Source organism: Phlebotomus papatasi, chromosome 2 (genome assembly GCF_024763615.1).
Source record: "Phlebotomus papatasi isolate M1 chromosome 2, Ppap_2.1, whole genome shotgun sequence".
NCBI lineage: Eukaryota > Metazoa > Arthropoda > Insecta > Diptera > Psychodidae > Phlebotomus > Phlebotomus papatasi.
Genome location: NC_077223.1, coordinates 13,804,251 through 13,819,434, shown reverse-complemented (window position 1 = coordinate 13,819,434; position 15,184 = coordinate 13,804,251). Strand labels below are relative to the sequence as shown.

At 31.6% G+C, this 15,184-nt stretch overlaps 1 protein-coding gene across 2 annotated transcripts in view; it reads right to left on the bottom strand.

The window, feature by feature from the left end:
- Positions 1-15,184, bottom strand: part of LOC129803854 (uncharacterized) — a 147,513-nt gene that overhangs the window by 39,786 nt on the left and 92,543 nt on the right. For both annotated transcript variants that reach the window (XM_055850669.1, XM_055850670.1), the window contains exon 7: positions 9,910-9,982. In XM_055850669.1, coding sequence (XP_055706644.1) covers positions 9,910-9,982 — 73 coding nt within the window. The remainder of the gene's footprint in view (positions 1-9,909; positions 9,983-15,184) is intronic.

Below are 15,184 nucleotides of genomic sequence, written 5' to 3'. Positions count from 1 at the left end.
TAAAATAATACCTCAGATAATTTTTTGAGAAAAGGGGACGCTTTAATCTGATGAATATAATCTTTTTATTAAATTGAAAAAATAGAGAAAATATATTTTTTACTCATTGAGACCACTTTTATATCTTTCAAATTCTTGTCTCAATAAAATGTAATTTTTTATAAATATTGTTTATGGGAGACTGGGGTAAAAAGTCACAAAACGGATATTTTATTTTCTTACAAGCTACCCGAACACCCCAGAAATTTCTAATTAACGCAGTTTTATAAGAAATTTACCGCTCTAAAAGTTCCGAAACTTTGTGAAAATTATTTTCACAGGTTAAAAGGTAATTTTGTGATCAAATTTTTGTTGTAAAATTATCATATATTGATCCTCTTTCTTACGGGCTCCTGTAAATTTAAGAAAAAAAACATAGGGGACATATTTTCATAGGAAATGTATTTCTTTACATTTTTGCGGAACGGCGTTTTGTCTATCTGAACGAGAAAAGCACTTTTCAAGTTATTTTCCAAAGGCTATTTTTGGCAAGAAAATTCTATTCAGCCATTCTGAACAGGGGAAAATGGCGAATTTGACGACATCTGCAGAAGAATTTCCGAGTAAATGTTCTTCTGACGTTACTTATAGACAATACGAAGTATCTATCGGAGCTATCGGAACAATTCGGAAAATAATTTTGCAATACTGCTTCCTGCTCCTCACTGAATATGGTTGCTCGTCCTTTTTTCGGTTTTTTTTTGGAGACATCAGAAATTGATTTGGTTTTCGTTACTTTTTGCCCCAACTGGTCATTTTTACTAAAAAAAAAATTCTGGAGAAAAGGCTCTTTGGAAAATGCTAAAACCGATAGCGGCTTCGTATTCAAAAAATCCAAATCGTTTAAAAATATTCACCAGTGCATCAATTTTGGAAAATAGGTAGATAAAAATTTGAATTTTCTGTAAGAAAAATATTTCAAAAAAGGAATTAGAAATTTCTCGTTCGAATTCTGAAAAACTTGTGACATTGAAGAAGGTTTATAGAGGCTATCTATGGAAAAAAATTTAAGTCGTTATCTTTTTTATTTTGGAAGATATTGAATTTTGAAATTTTCGATTTTTGACTTTTGCCCAAGTCTCCCTTATATTTAGGAGACTCATTGAAAAACTGTGTTTTTTATAATTATGCGTTGTTCATTAATTTTCATTGGTTATTCAAAAGTAAATTTCAAATATATTTAGGATGTAGTAATTCACTAAAATAGAGCATACGAAATAATGCTCACTTCGTAGTTCTACCAATTCAATATTGTCTTGAATTGAATTTACTTGGATTGGAATTGGTATTCCACTTTGGATGGATAAAAGGTACTAACTCCACTATATTTAGGCAAATTGCTTGGTTGGGTAATAAGAATCCGTAGAACTAGTAATATTGGAGATAAATTAGTACGCACTGTAAGTACTTCAAGGTTGAGACTAACCGCTGTTTTTTTTTCAAGTTTATATTTTCCTTGAATCCAAGAGGGGACTTTTTTTAAAATGGAATTTTGTACTTGTCGCTAAGGGACAACTGGTCGCGATAGGGGAAAGTGCTCTCCTTTCGATCGTTCATGCCTTCGAATAATGTGAATTTCTTTTGTTTTTCGTAAGAGATTTACACTAAATTATCACGGAATTATCAACAATTAATTATAAGCCAACTAATATTTAATAAAAATGTGTAAGTCTATTAGGAAAACTAAAAGAAAATTCACATTATTCGAAGGCATGAACATTCGAAGGGTGAGTACTTTCCCCTATTATCTTGGGCCACAATACGAAAATTTCTATGCTAAAGCTCAACTTCATTTTGCATTTTAAATTTGACTCTTGTTTCAGTGATGAATAATTACGAACAACTTGCTGTTAGATTATCATAGTTTCGCTTTGAACTCCAAAGACCGAACAATAAATTTTATTTCATGGATTCTCCATCCTCAGGCGTTTAAAATGTTAAAATTAAGCAAATTCAAAGTTCAACATGACTAAAAATTTCCTCACTAAACTCGCAATGCAAAACAAACTTTTAAAGCATAATATCGGGCAAATTTGCAACTCATAAATTAAGCTTTGTGAAGTTTTCATAATGTGAAAACATTATTAGGCAAAAATCTTAATCTTCTTAATTTTATCTGTTTAATTATATAGTAAATCTTTAACTAATTAACGCTGGAAGTACTAAGAAGAGAATAAGTAGAGAATTTTATTAATGAGCTAGTGAAGCTGTGCCAAAAATTAAAATGTAAGCAACGTTATTTAATTAAAGTAGTTTTCTGTGGTTTTATATGTCTATTTACCGTTTTCGACTGCCCGTAATGTTTTTTTTTAATATTTAAACTAAAGAAATTTAAAAATAAATAACTTGAACTTCTTTTGGCAATTTAAATTCCATAGTATAATAAACTAAACTCGACTAGGAGAAGGCTCTCAAGCTTCGTACATTCTCTGACTTCGAACACTTCATATTTTTATTTTTCTCATGTTCCTTTAATGAATTTGATCTAATTTTTTCAGGAAATGTGTGATTTAAAAGTGGCTTTTGAAATTTATTACATATAGGGCAGATGCATTGAAATATCGGAAAATATGAAGTGTTCGGAGCCAGAGTGTGTTCGAAGCCTGAAAGTCTTTCTCCGGCGTTATCACACTTGCACATTAAAATTTTAATGTGATTCTCATTAATTGTCGCTTGTGAGCGTCCAAATATGTTATTTGTGTCTTTGAGTCACTTAATATTTGGAGTTTTTCTATTTATTGATAAAGAAGTAGACTTGGCCTGCAAAAATAGGTTTAAATTTACCTAAAGCATAAATATTTTTTACATTAAAAAATTAAAGAGAAAATCGCATTAATTTTTCGCATTAATGCTACAAATCAATTTATATCAAATTTTGCGGGCCAAGTCTACCTTTTTATCAACAAATAGATCAAATTTTGAATATAAAATGATTCAAATACACAAATTACACATTTGGACTCTCACCAGCGACAATTAATGTGAATCATATTAAAATTTTAATGTGCAAGTGTGATAACACAGTAATACTAAGTCTTTTTTTGATTATTACAAAATTTCTAAATAGATTAAGGCAAAGAATCCTGTGTGTTTTTCGTGTCCCTGAAAAGAGAAACACCACTGACGCACCCGGACGGAGGTGATCTCCCTAAGTCTTTAAAATATGTCATTAATCTTTCAATCATTTCATTCCATCTTTTCTAAACAAATTTATTGCTTGTTGAATTTGTTTTATTTATCAAATTATAAATGGATATTTTTAAAACTCAAGAGTCAAATAAAAGTCAATGTGCTTTAAGGGTGCTAATGGTGCAAATAATAGGCAGAGACAGATCTTATTCACTGAATTGATGAATATCGTATTGTGTTTTCTTTGATTCAATTGATAAATGGCCAAGTATAAGAAAAACGCAAGGAATCAAAACAATAATGGAAGAACTTGTGGTGTTTCGCCAGACCTATCGTTAATTTAACACCCACTTTCTGGGTATTGGGAGTGGACTCCAACTCACCCCTGGGACCCTTTTTACCACAAGAATAGAAAATCCTCTTGCTGGAATGAATGGTAATGAGGATAATCCGCATCAGAAACGAAGGATTCGCTCCCTATTGTTGTTTGCCACAACCATGAGTCGTATTTTCTCTTCCTTTTTCCGCTCTTTTCCATTCCTAAATCCACACCCTCGTGAGATTGCAAGAAAAAAGATGTAGGCGATACATCCCCTTGTGGCGTCACCCAATACAAAATAATTAATGTCAACGAGTCGCTTTTGAATGCTGATGGAAGTCATTCAATTTTTTGCTCCATTTTTGTCGATTAAACACAGTGTTTTCATTCAAATTCATTCAGGATTTTTACCTTCTTTCCTATATAACCTCAAATGAAGGGTAGATCTCGCAAAAAAGCTTCAAAATCGCATTATTGACTTTAGTTTAATATTCGCAATTTTTTTTTGTTCCACTGCCAAAACTGTTGAGCTGATGATGGTTTAAGAGTATATAATTTTAGCTATCGACTATAGAGTGTGTTTAATTCATTGAACCATTCCGAATCCTTTAAAAATACAATCAATTTATAGCTCGTTTTTACACGCCGAGTAATGTATATAATGTACAATTTTTTTTCTATTTTTCGATATCTATTAATACTTCTGGTTCCTACTCCATTGACTAGCATTTTGCAAAAATGGAGAAAAAGTTTTGGATATTCGCTTGATTGAGGGCTTGCAAATTTGCTCGGGGCTCCTTTGCATTCGTATCTGTATCTTCCGAAATATTTCAGATTGATCTACAATCTATCGATTTATACAATATGAAATCAATTTTTTGATCTTGCAATTTAGGTTCTCCCCTTAATCCTTTAAGGATGAATGGGATACCGGTGCCACAAAAATAAAAAAATATTTTTTTGAACTATATAGAGGACACAATAATTTTCTATAGTCAATAAAATTGTTTTTGTTTTTGGGACACCGGTGTTCCACTCGTCCTTAAGGGGTTGCATAGGGTCTCTCAGGTCAAAAAAATATTTTTTTATCTTTTATTTTATAGTATAAAATTTGAAGAATATTTTCTGAAAATTTCAAGTAAATCGGAGTAAAACTCTCGGAGGTAGAACAGTTTTAGTTATGCATTTCGCCCGCGCGCGCATATTGTTGTAAAACTTTAGACGCGTTTTTCTCAAAACACCGTTTTACGGTTTGTGGAATCTTTGTTTTTTCATTTTGTTTTTTACACTTTTGTTTTTCGCAGTTTATCTTTGGAATCTTTGTCTTCGGTAATCTTTGTTTTTGGAAACTTTGTCTTTGGAAATCTTGTCTTTCATATATTTTAAACAAGTATATTTTATTAAATAATGTGTAATTTCAACAACAATGTGAAATTACAACAGTGTTTTGGGAAGATTTGGTTTCAACCTTTGGGGCAAAGGAAAATTTTCTGTAACACAGACAAAATTTCCGATACACAAAATATTATGAAAGACAAGATTTCCAAAGACGAAGGTTCCAAAAAACAAAAATTACCTAAGACAGAGATTCCAAAGACAAACTGGGAAAAAGAAAAGTATAAAAAACAAAATGGAAAAAACAAAGATTCCCGATTCCCCGTTTTACAATAGGGGAGACTGGGGCAAAAAGTCACAATACGGATATTTTATTTTTTTACAAGCTACCCGAGCACCTTCAAAATTTCTAATTAGCACATAGGAAATTTACCGCTCTACAACTCTGTGAAAGTCAGTTTCTTCTATTTTGCAAGGAAATATATTTATCGAGGCGTTTTCTAAAGGGTAATTTTGTGATCATTCTCAAAAATGCTGGGGCAAATAGTATCAGGCATAAGATACTATCACGTTTTGATTCGCTTTATTACGGGATTCCGTAAATTTAAGTAAAATACCTATATTACATATTTTCATAGGAAATTTATTCTTCTACACCTTTGTAAAACAACATTTTCTCCATCTGAGCGAAAAAAGCGCATTTTAAGCTATTTTACAAAAGCACACAAAAGACTGTAAATCGTTTGACCAATGCAAACAAAAAGCGGCGAGACGCGGAAATGACGTTTCTTTTCATCGTGGGACATCAGAAATTGTTTCGGTTTGTGTTACTTTTTGCTCCATAGCTTTTGTTACTTTTTACCCCAAGTGGTCGTTTTCAATAAAGGGATTTCTGGAGAAAAGAATCTTTGTAAAATTCTAAGATAGATACCGGATTCATATTCAAAAAATATCCAGATAATTTGGGAAATATTCACCAGTGCATCAAATTTAATATAAGTAACTAATAATTGATATTTTCTGAACGGAAAATATTTCAAAAATAGGCCTAAAAATTTCGATATTTTTTATTTTCTAAATTCCTTGTTTAAATTCTATCAAACTTACGACATTAAAGAAGACCTATGGAGGCTATCTATGGAAAAAACTTTAAGCCGCTATCTTATTTATCTTGGAATATATTGAATTTTAATATTTTCTATTTGTAACTTTTTGCTCCAGTCTCCCCTACGGTAGTCAAGATTACTCAGAGTCTACTGAACCGATGTTTCTGAAATTTTGCATACTTGTTTTGAGAAGTATTAGCTACTGTTTGAACAAAGGATTTGCATTTCTTTTAATCAGAACCATTTTTACAATACAAAATGTGTTGAAAAATAGGGTAAAATTGATACATTTTTACAAAAACTTTTGCCAAAAATACAAATTTTGTTTTTTTTTTAATCTTTCGTTCATCCAGGGGTCTAACTAATCCACTAACAGAGTTTATTTGGTCTTTTGATTTCTACTGGGAGAAATCCTGCCTACCGCGAGGTGTGGTTTTTGATGAATGGTTCCAAAAATCATCTACCAATGGTGGAATTTTCAAAATTTTTCAATTTTTTTTTGTAATTTTGTTCTAAAGTTACTCTTTAACATCCCAAAAGTTGGAATTTCTAAAATATTTTCGACACAATAAATTTATGTTCAGAAAAAAGTCCTATTGTTTGACCTGAGAGACCCATGTAACCCCTTAAGGGGTTAATGCACTGGTAATAAAGTGGCCCTGAATCGATCATACCGTTTTTTCTGGTATTTCGTTGTTTTATTTTTGCATGGTTTTGAATAAATTTATAATTGATTTAAATCGGTGATCAAATCTTCTACTCATGAGCATGATTCTTTTCTACTTGTTACACAGCCTAACAAATTATTCAGCGAAACGAATAATGTCAAACAATTTCCGTAAAACTTCAACGCTTTTCCACGCCTTTCTTGCACTACTTTTTAGCTGAGATTCTTTACATTTTAAATGATTTTTTCGTACGTGAAATTTCAGTTTAAAAGTTATAATTATAACACTGACCATAAAATATAGCTTGATCCCATTTAAAATTTATGCATATTTTTTGGAAACTTGGTTATGTCATATGCCAAGTGTTGAAAGTAAATTAAATATTTTATTATCACGAGAGATTGTTGTGGATGTTCTTCTGAAATATTAAAATGACTAGGGGATAAAGGGGTAGTTTCACTTAGAAGCAGTTTGAATTTTTTTTACTTTTGTGATTAATTTTATAAAAAGACATGAAAATGACTCATTACAAGTTTTTAATATTCTTTTGTCATTAAACCAATTTAAACCAATTTATAGATCATGGTAGGGAGAAGTGATGTACCTTTGAATTGAATCACTTTTGAAATTTGGCTTCTTCTTCTATTTTTAAATGGAACTGCCCAAGAAGCAAAATAGCTGGCTTATAGAACCAAGTATTAGACAAGTCTTCTAGTGCGCTTTTAAAAGACTTAAAGAGAAAATTTTCTGTGGAAATTCCTATAGCAGCTCTTAAGATCCTTAAGAGTGCGCCATTTTACTTATAGTAATCTCAGTGATGGAAGCAAGAGCGTTATAAGTAATTAAATAGATTTTTGGTTCTATAGTGCCTTTCTTAGGGAATTCTACAAGACTATTTTAAGAAAAAAATGCTGCTTGGGTGTGCCTCATCATCCTACAATTCAGCTTCACAATTGGTTTGTTGAGCTAAATTATATTATTGTAAAGTCCATTTTCATTTCAAAATAGGAGAACAAAGCCTTATTTTAAAAGTGCTATATGCAATTTTGGGATTATTTATTTCTGCGCAATTGATATACGAATTCCAGCAGGGAAAGCATTTATATTGATTTTAGTCCTTCAGTGAAGTGGAAACCATATAATGATCCGATGAGGTTGAAATGGATTTTATTGCTCTATCTTTACTCCACGGAAAGTTATTTAAAGTGTATACACGAAAAGTTTGATACTGCGTCGATTTTGATAATATATTTCTTCTTTTTCTTTTCTTATTTAAATTCTATGAGGCAAATTCTCTTCTTACATTTTTACACGATATAAATAAGTTATGTAACAACAACAATCTTGTATTAATCATGTAGATTTGCCACAATAAGAAGATTCTATTTCCATTATTTATTGTGGGGAAAACTGGGGCAGAATTACCCAGCGTTTGAATTAGGCACTTATATCTTATACAGTGGCGACCAAAATAATAGAATCATTTTGCAAAGCTTATATTTTTTTTAACTTTTGTGTTTTTTTCCAGTTTGTTGATATAATTCTGAAGTAGAAATCTTTAAATGATTAGAATTATAGAATAAGCGTTGTTTTGGCCGCTAGAGGTCTCTATTTTACACAGAATACGTCAATAGTGAAATTCAGTTCGGCCAAAAAAATTGGAAAACTGTCATTTATGGTGGTCCTATCGTGTTGTTAAAATCAAATTTCACTATAAATGTATTCTGTAAAAAATAGACACCTTTAGCGGCCAAAACAATACTTATTTGACGTAAGGTAATTATTTGAACACTTCGATATCAAAATTACTTCAATGAATTGGAATAAACAAAAATGTTAAAGGTAAAATAGTGGTATTTGCGGAGCTGATTCTATTATTTTAGCCGCCACTGTATGTTCGTTTTAGAAGGAATTATGAGCAAACCATTATCTATTCTGGGTAAACACTTCCTCCTCTATTCATTGAAATATATCTTTAGTAGTCAATATCATGACAAGATCAAAACCGTTATTATTTTGTACAAATTTTGAATTCCGAAAGTGGAAGATCATCCCGGCAGACCACGTAAGCGTAAACTAAAGCTTTATTATTCATACCTTACTTTTAAGAATCTCCAATAGAAAATACAGTAGACTCTCTCTCAATCAGGCATATGGGGCAAAATGTCATCCAAATTATCGATAGATTTGGACATCAAAATCATTGTGAATTCCACAAAAAGTGATCAATTATAAAAAATCATGATAAAATAAGACGAACTACAGTGAATCTGAGCAAATTTGAGCAAAGAACCGATTGAGCGAGAGGCTACTGTACCCCTTAGAAAATTATACGTGAAGGATATTGTTTTGCGCACGTAACAGTGAGCATTGAAACCACGAAAATTTTGTCCCTGGCCGTGTTTTTTGACTGTCACAGACAAGATGGAATTTTCAAGAGTTTTTATTTGATTTTATAGACATAGCGATATTTATTCCAAACATATAGGGGACCCTCCTCTTCCTTAAACATAATAAAACATTTATCCTCATAGATTCTACTGTTTGTGTAATATTCGAAAGTGAAGTAAGGAAGTGCGTTTGACAGTTTTATTCATACGCCATTGATGTACGTGGCCATCAATCCTTAAGTAGTCCTTAATTAGGGATTACCATTCAGATCTTAAGGATAAGGCCTGATATAGTGCCTAAATTGATTGTAATTAAAACATTAATGCTGAGTCGCTCTTCTTGCTTATGGAGAAATTAATTTATAGCTAAACTTTAGGTCTGAAGCCCGTATTACCCTGTATCACACGGGATTTGTCTTAAGGCAAAATTTAACGTATCCTTATGTAGTGAACTGCAATAAAATCAGGTTTATTATTGGAAAATTAATCCGGATTATTGTTGTTAATGTCTTTACAAACAGAGAATTTAAACCTTATAATAATGGCGATGCTATTTGTTTATTTTACTGCCAAATTCCTGCGCGAAACTGCTTCATCCGCCCCTATCGATACTTTATGTATTTAAAGCTTGTGCATTGAATATAAATCATAAATCACCGTATGGTTCACAGTACGAGTTGACCAATATTTCAAAGTTTATGTTTCAAATGTTAGTTTGAATTATCTTGTTTGAGAATGGTAATATAGAGACCAACTCAATTTCCTGTGAGGTGAAAGAATCTAGGGACTTGGTTTCGGAATAGGTGTTAAAGGTGTAAATTCAGACATTTGGCATCGGAAGGAGATATATAGATGGGTGCTTAGGGGTGTGAGGACTAAAGTGTGCATAGTATTTCTTGGTGTAGACAGGAAGCATAACTTACGCTTTAGCTCCAATTTCACATATGTGGACAATGGTGGCACCACATGGCCATTTGTCGCTTGGCAGGTGTAAATCTGGAAAAAAGACAGAGATTATGAGACTAAGAGGACACAAAAACAAAGAGATACATGGAGTAATTCGGTGTATTTTATTTATTTCTTAAGTCGATCTCCGATCAGTGATTGTCGCTCTTCTCTTTTGGCATTATTCGTCTCATCTTGTAAATTCCCTTTGGTCACATTATCATTTTGTCTTTATTGCCGAGATGTCTCTCCGGTTTTTTTGTTGTTGTTGTTTTAACTTCCTCCGTCTTTTGATTTGGACTTGTTAAGTGAGCATCCGAATGCCGGGAGAGGAATGGGAACCATACAGTGTCTTCCCCAATGGATCGGAGAGGCTCTTGTGGTATCATATCCCAAAATGGCTCAATGGGATCAAGACAGACATCTCGAGGCGGAATTCGAAGGCGTATACAATAAAAGAAGTGACTTTATGAAAATTCCATCCAAAACAACCTTCACGCCACGATTTAATGGGTCGACATTGTAATTTAAATCAGATGGCGGGAGGAAGATTACAATTTTTAATGAATGTGATTTGTCTCGTGGGATTTTACATATAGTCCTCAAGCCTGGTCTTTTATTTATTGTAACTCGGGAGACAAATCAAAATCTCTAGAGGATTCTTAATAGAAGATGGGGAGGCTCAGTGCCTTGGTTCCTTCTACCAGCAGGGAATCCCAAATTTGTCTTTTACAGATGGTTTCCTATTTAATTGAGTGGCTCATTATAAATTTCTTGATGTTCCTTTTTTTTGGGAGAAAATATGTCGCTTTTTCGCCGTTCCGCCACACATCCATTAATGCAATCAAATCTCCGGCATTAGATGAAATTTTCATTATTTTAATTCCACCATATTTTTATTGCGCCAAGATAAGAATTTTCCGGATGCCCACATTCTTGGATAATGGGCGTCTGCTGAAGAAAATCACGCCGGAATTTCTCAAGCAAGATGGTAATAATATGCAAGAGTGTTTTAAAGGAAGACTACCATATAATTATCACAAGTTTATGACTTAAGATTCATTCATTTCTTCAGAAGGATGTTGCACATTCTCGCAAAATCTCAAAGGAGATTTCAACTTCAATTTTCTTTTATTAGAGATGACCCGAATACTAAGATAGATTAAAAATATTTTTTTAAGAGCAAAGGAATCAAGTGAAGAACCTAAGAATCAAACAGTTAACCAATCTTGCCTATGAAATTTAAAATTATATTCCGATTTAATTTTTTCTTATTTAAAATTTTAAATTATTGATTTGCCTAACAATTTGATCTTCTAACCTCAATGAAATATTTAGAACAATACCGAGAATACCGCTTTTTAATTATTATTTTTTATATTTCCAATTTTACTTCACTCCAGTTTGTTTTTTACTGCAGTGAAATTAAATGAATGTTTTTGTAAATAATAAATATATATTCATAAGTATTTATATTTATTTTTTAAACTATTTTATTTTATTGTACTTGTTTAGTAGAGCTAAATTATATCATGATAAGTTTAAATTTTATTTAAAAATCCTACTTTCAAAACTGCCCCATATTCAAAAGTTCTCTACTTTCCTCTACGGAATTTTCTAATTGATTTTTATTAAATTGGTAATCAGGGTTGTCCAAAATAAAAACACATAAATTTTGATCCAGAGAAAATTATTAAAAACGAAAATTATAATATTCAATTCAATCTAATTCAATTATTATAATTTATTCTTCGTAAAATTCCTCTACTAGAAATATTTTTTTGGATTATTTTTAAAGTACCTTTAGCAATTTATTAAAATACATGTGCATATTTTAGTGATGCAAATGAAAATTGATGACACTGATTTTTTTAAAGTAATAATAAGAATGGAACACCATATACAGTGGCAACAATTTAAGTAGGGACAGTGACAATGAATCTTTTATATGCAACGAAAATTACATTTGTCAAACAGATATATTTTTATCATTATAACAGAAGATGAGGACACTAATATAGGGTAAGTGCTCATAATTTTGGACAGTTTCTAAATTTGGACACTTTGAGGGTAAAATTGGACACTAAAAATAAATTGATTAAAATGATGGATTTTTATTCCAATATTTGATAAAAATGAATTCTATCTAAATATTTGTTCTTTTTGGAAGATTTTGACACTAAATACGTTAAATTTTGAATAGGATTTGAGTTGAAATTGCTTTGTTGAAAATTCAGTGTGAGCAATTGCTTACAAGAAATATGACAGAACTTTGTGTTTACTTCAGTCTTATTTAGCTGTGGTGAAGTACTAACAATGTTTCTTCGGTTTTTTTGAGTGATATTATTGAATACTCATTGAATATTGTGTTGATTCACGTTAGTGGTGATTTGTACATTTGATCTGAAGTGAGATTTGCCTTGTGAATTAGATTTTTCGTGTGAAAAATGGGAAATGTTTTAAGACATTTACCAGTGAGGTGATGGCTCTTATTTTGGACAGGTGTTTTTCTCACAAAATTTCGTGAAGTTTTAGCTTTTGTGATGACTAGGTTGGACAAATGCCTGGAGAAGCAAAGGAGCATCATCTTTACGAAAGAGATGTAGCGATAAATGCCCTGAAAGGCTCCCGGAAAGGTCAGGGAATGAGCGAATCTGCACGTACTTGGAGTATCGAAGTCAACTCACTTTAATGAATGATATGGAAAGTTTCCGGGCTTCTGTGACATTCTACGTTTCCCTTACATGAACAGGAAGAGGACTTGGTAAGATTGGTTCATCAAATGAAGAACAATGGGCATCCTATTGAGGCGGATTAGCTGTCCAAATTTATAGCCAAGTTGGCCAAATTAATAAACAAGTTGTCCAAAATAAGAGCCAAGGTCACCTCTAGTTATCAATTCATTTTTAAACGTATTAAAACTAATTTTAATAAAAATAAGACGATAAATAGCTTGCTAAGTTTCTAAACAACCCTTCTGAAAAGAGAGTAACAAGAAATGTCAATTAGTATAGAAAATATCGCACTTCAAACTTGGAACTTCGATGCTTATAAACAGACTGTCCAAAATTATAAGCACTTCCCCTAGAATGATTTAGGCAAAAAGAGCGTTTTTAAATTTTTTTATTTTTCCTATATAAATATAATATTTTTCTTAAATATTTGTAAATAGAAAAATAAAAAAAAATGAAAAAAAGTTTAGTGTTAATTATTCTCTATCTTACAAGTCTCATAGGGGATGTGGCTTATTTTTGATGGGCGGAGTTAATCAGTCCTGTTTTCGTGGATATTTTAATAAAATCTACCGCCTTTTCATAAATTCAAACAAAGCTGTAATCCTTTTTCTTCTCAAAGTATGCTGCATAAAATTATGCAGTATCTCAACATATGAAGTCCCATGTTTAAGCTGATTTTAAATACATTGTGAAGCATTGTAAAGAATTTATTGTGAGACTGTACTTTATAAAAGTTTATTAGTCTGCCAATATATATTTTGAGAATTGGTTTGCCGTAAAATTTATTGATGACACTTTTTTTCTTACTCTTTCCCTTCGAAGGTATCATAAAAAATTTCCATCCTTTTTTTGGGAGAGTAATAAAATTTTTAATGAGGAGAGTGTCTGATACGATTTTTTTTTCGGGGCTATTTGGAAGAAATTGTAAAGATTATCTGGAATGTCTCATGATTTTTGCTGATGATTACAAAACCATAAAATCACTCAATTGGATTTTTATTCCAGCACAGGAAGAGCATCGCGAAGCAAAATGACGATAATTCAAGTAAATAAATGTCTATCTTTATTTCTCAATTCCAAGAGGTAGCAACTTTAACGTTTTATTGAGAAATTTATTGGTGGTCTTATCGCAACAACACTCCCTGTGTGCTTTTCATCATGGTAGAGCTCACAATGCGCTTGCAAATCATAGATGAGAAATGCATAAGTAGAGCTTTCACTCAAAGTTTTGAATTAATGTTGATGGATGTGATAATTTTGAGAGATTTTAGGGATTTATCTACTATCCTTATATCAAACTACCTGGTAATATCATTTGCTTCCTATTCAGTAAAACTACGAATAAGTGTATCTAAATATCATTTATAGGGTTTAGCGAGGATGAGGAAATTATCTATGCAGTGATACGGAGGATACGGGAAATGATTTATAGTATTCAAATAAAACCTATTTATTTAGCATTACATATGTTATACCTATACATACAACAGCGCGAGTCAATTAATTTTATTTTAATTAATTCTTTTGAAGATAGCCATAAATTGAAGCAAAAGTGGTCCATTTAGCTCGCATGTTCACAAGTTTTTTATTTAGGTTGATTAATTTTGCGTTTGAAGTGGATTGAATTCTCTTGGAAATAAAATAAAAGAATGCTGATGATATATCTTTTACTAAATTCTATATCAAAATTTGCTGCGACAAATAGTATAGAAATGTTGACATTGCCTAATTAGGAGATATTGTGGTCTATATTGCAAACAGATAGAGTAAGTGTACCATATTTTGGCATAGCTGCAAGCGAGAGTCAAAATCTTAAGTTTAAAATGTAATATTTTTAATACAAATTGATTTTTTTTGTTATTTCTTTTTAAGGAGGTTTTCTTGGAATCTTGTGTAGATAGTTTATTGTCTGTGTTTTCTTTAAAATTATTCTTAATAAATTTTAAAATGAATAAAAATATAGACATATGTAGATTTGGGTAATATTTCGGCCACCTGGATTCTCATAGTTCCTTGTCATTCCGGAATTCTTATGAAGTCTTTTCTAAACAATTCGTTCGTCAAAGCGATATTTTTTGTTTTTTTTTTGCTGTAAAGTAATCTATAGAGTACGCAAAACTAAAAATTCATGGAAATTTCAGGAACAAGGAGTGGTCGAAATTGCAAGCTGGCCGAAATTTGGTACACTTACCCTGTGTACACTCTTAGAAAAATTTAGACATCATTACTGTGGAGAATTACCTGTGGTAAACAATAATTTCTCTGTGATAGGATTCTGTGATATCTAATACCCTCTTCTTCCTGCCCAGTTTACCTATAAATATATTGTGGTGTTATAAATCTGTCAGGGACTGTGTGTTTCTTGGGCTTCCTTCTACCGTTTGTGATATTCACGTACCTGTGGTAAATAATAATTTCTCTGTGATAGGATTCTGTGATATCTAATACCCTCTTCTTCCTGCCCAGTTTACCTGGAAATATATATTCCTTTATTAAATATCTTCAACAGTGATCCGGA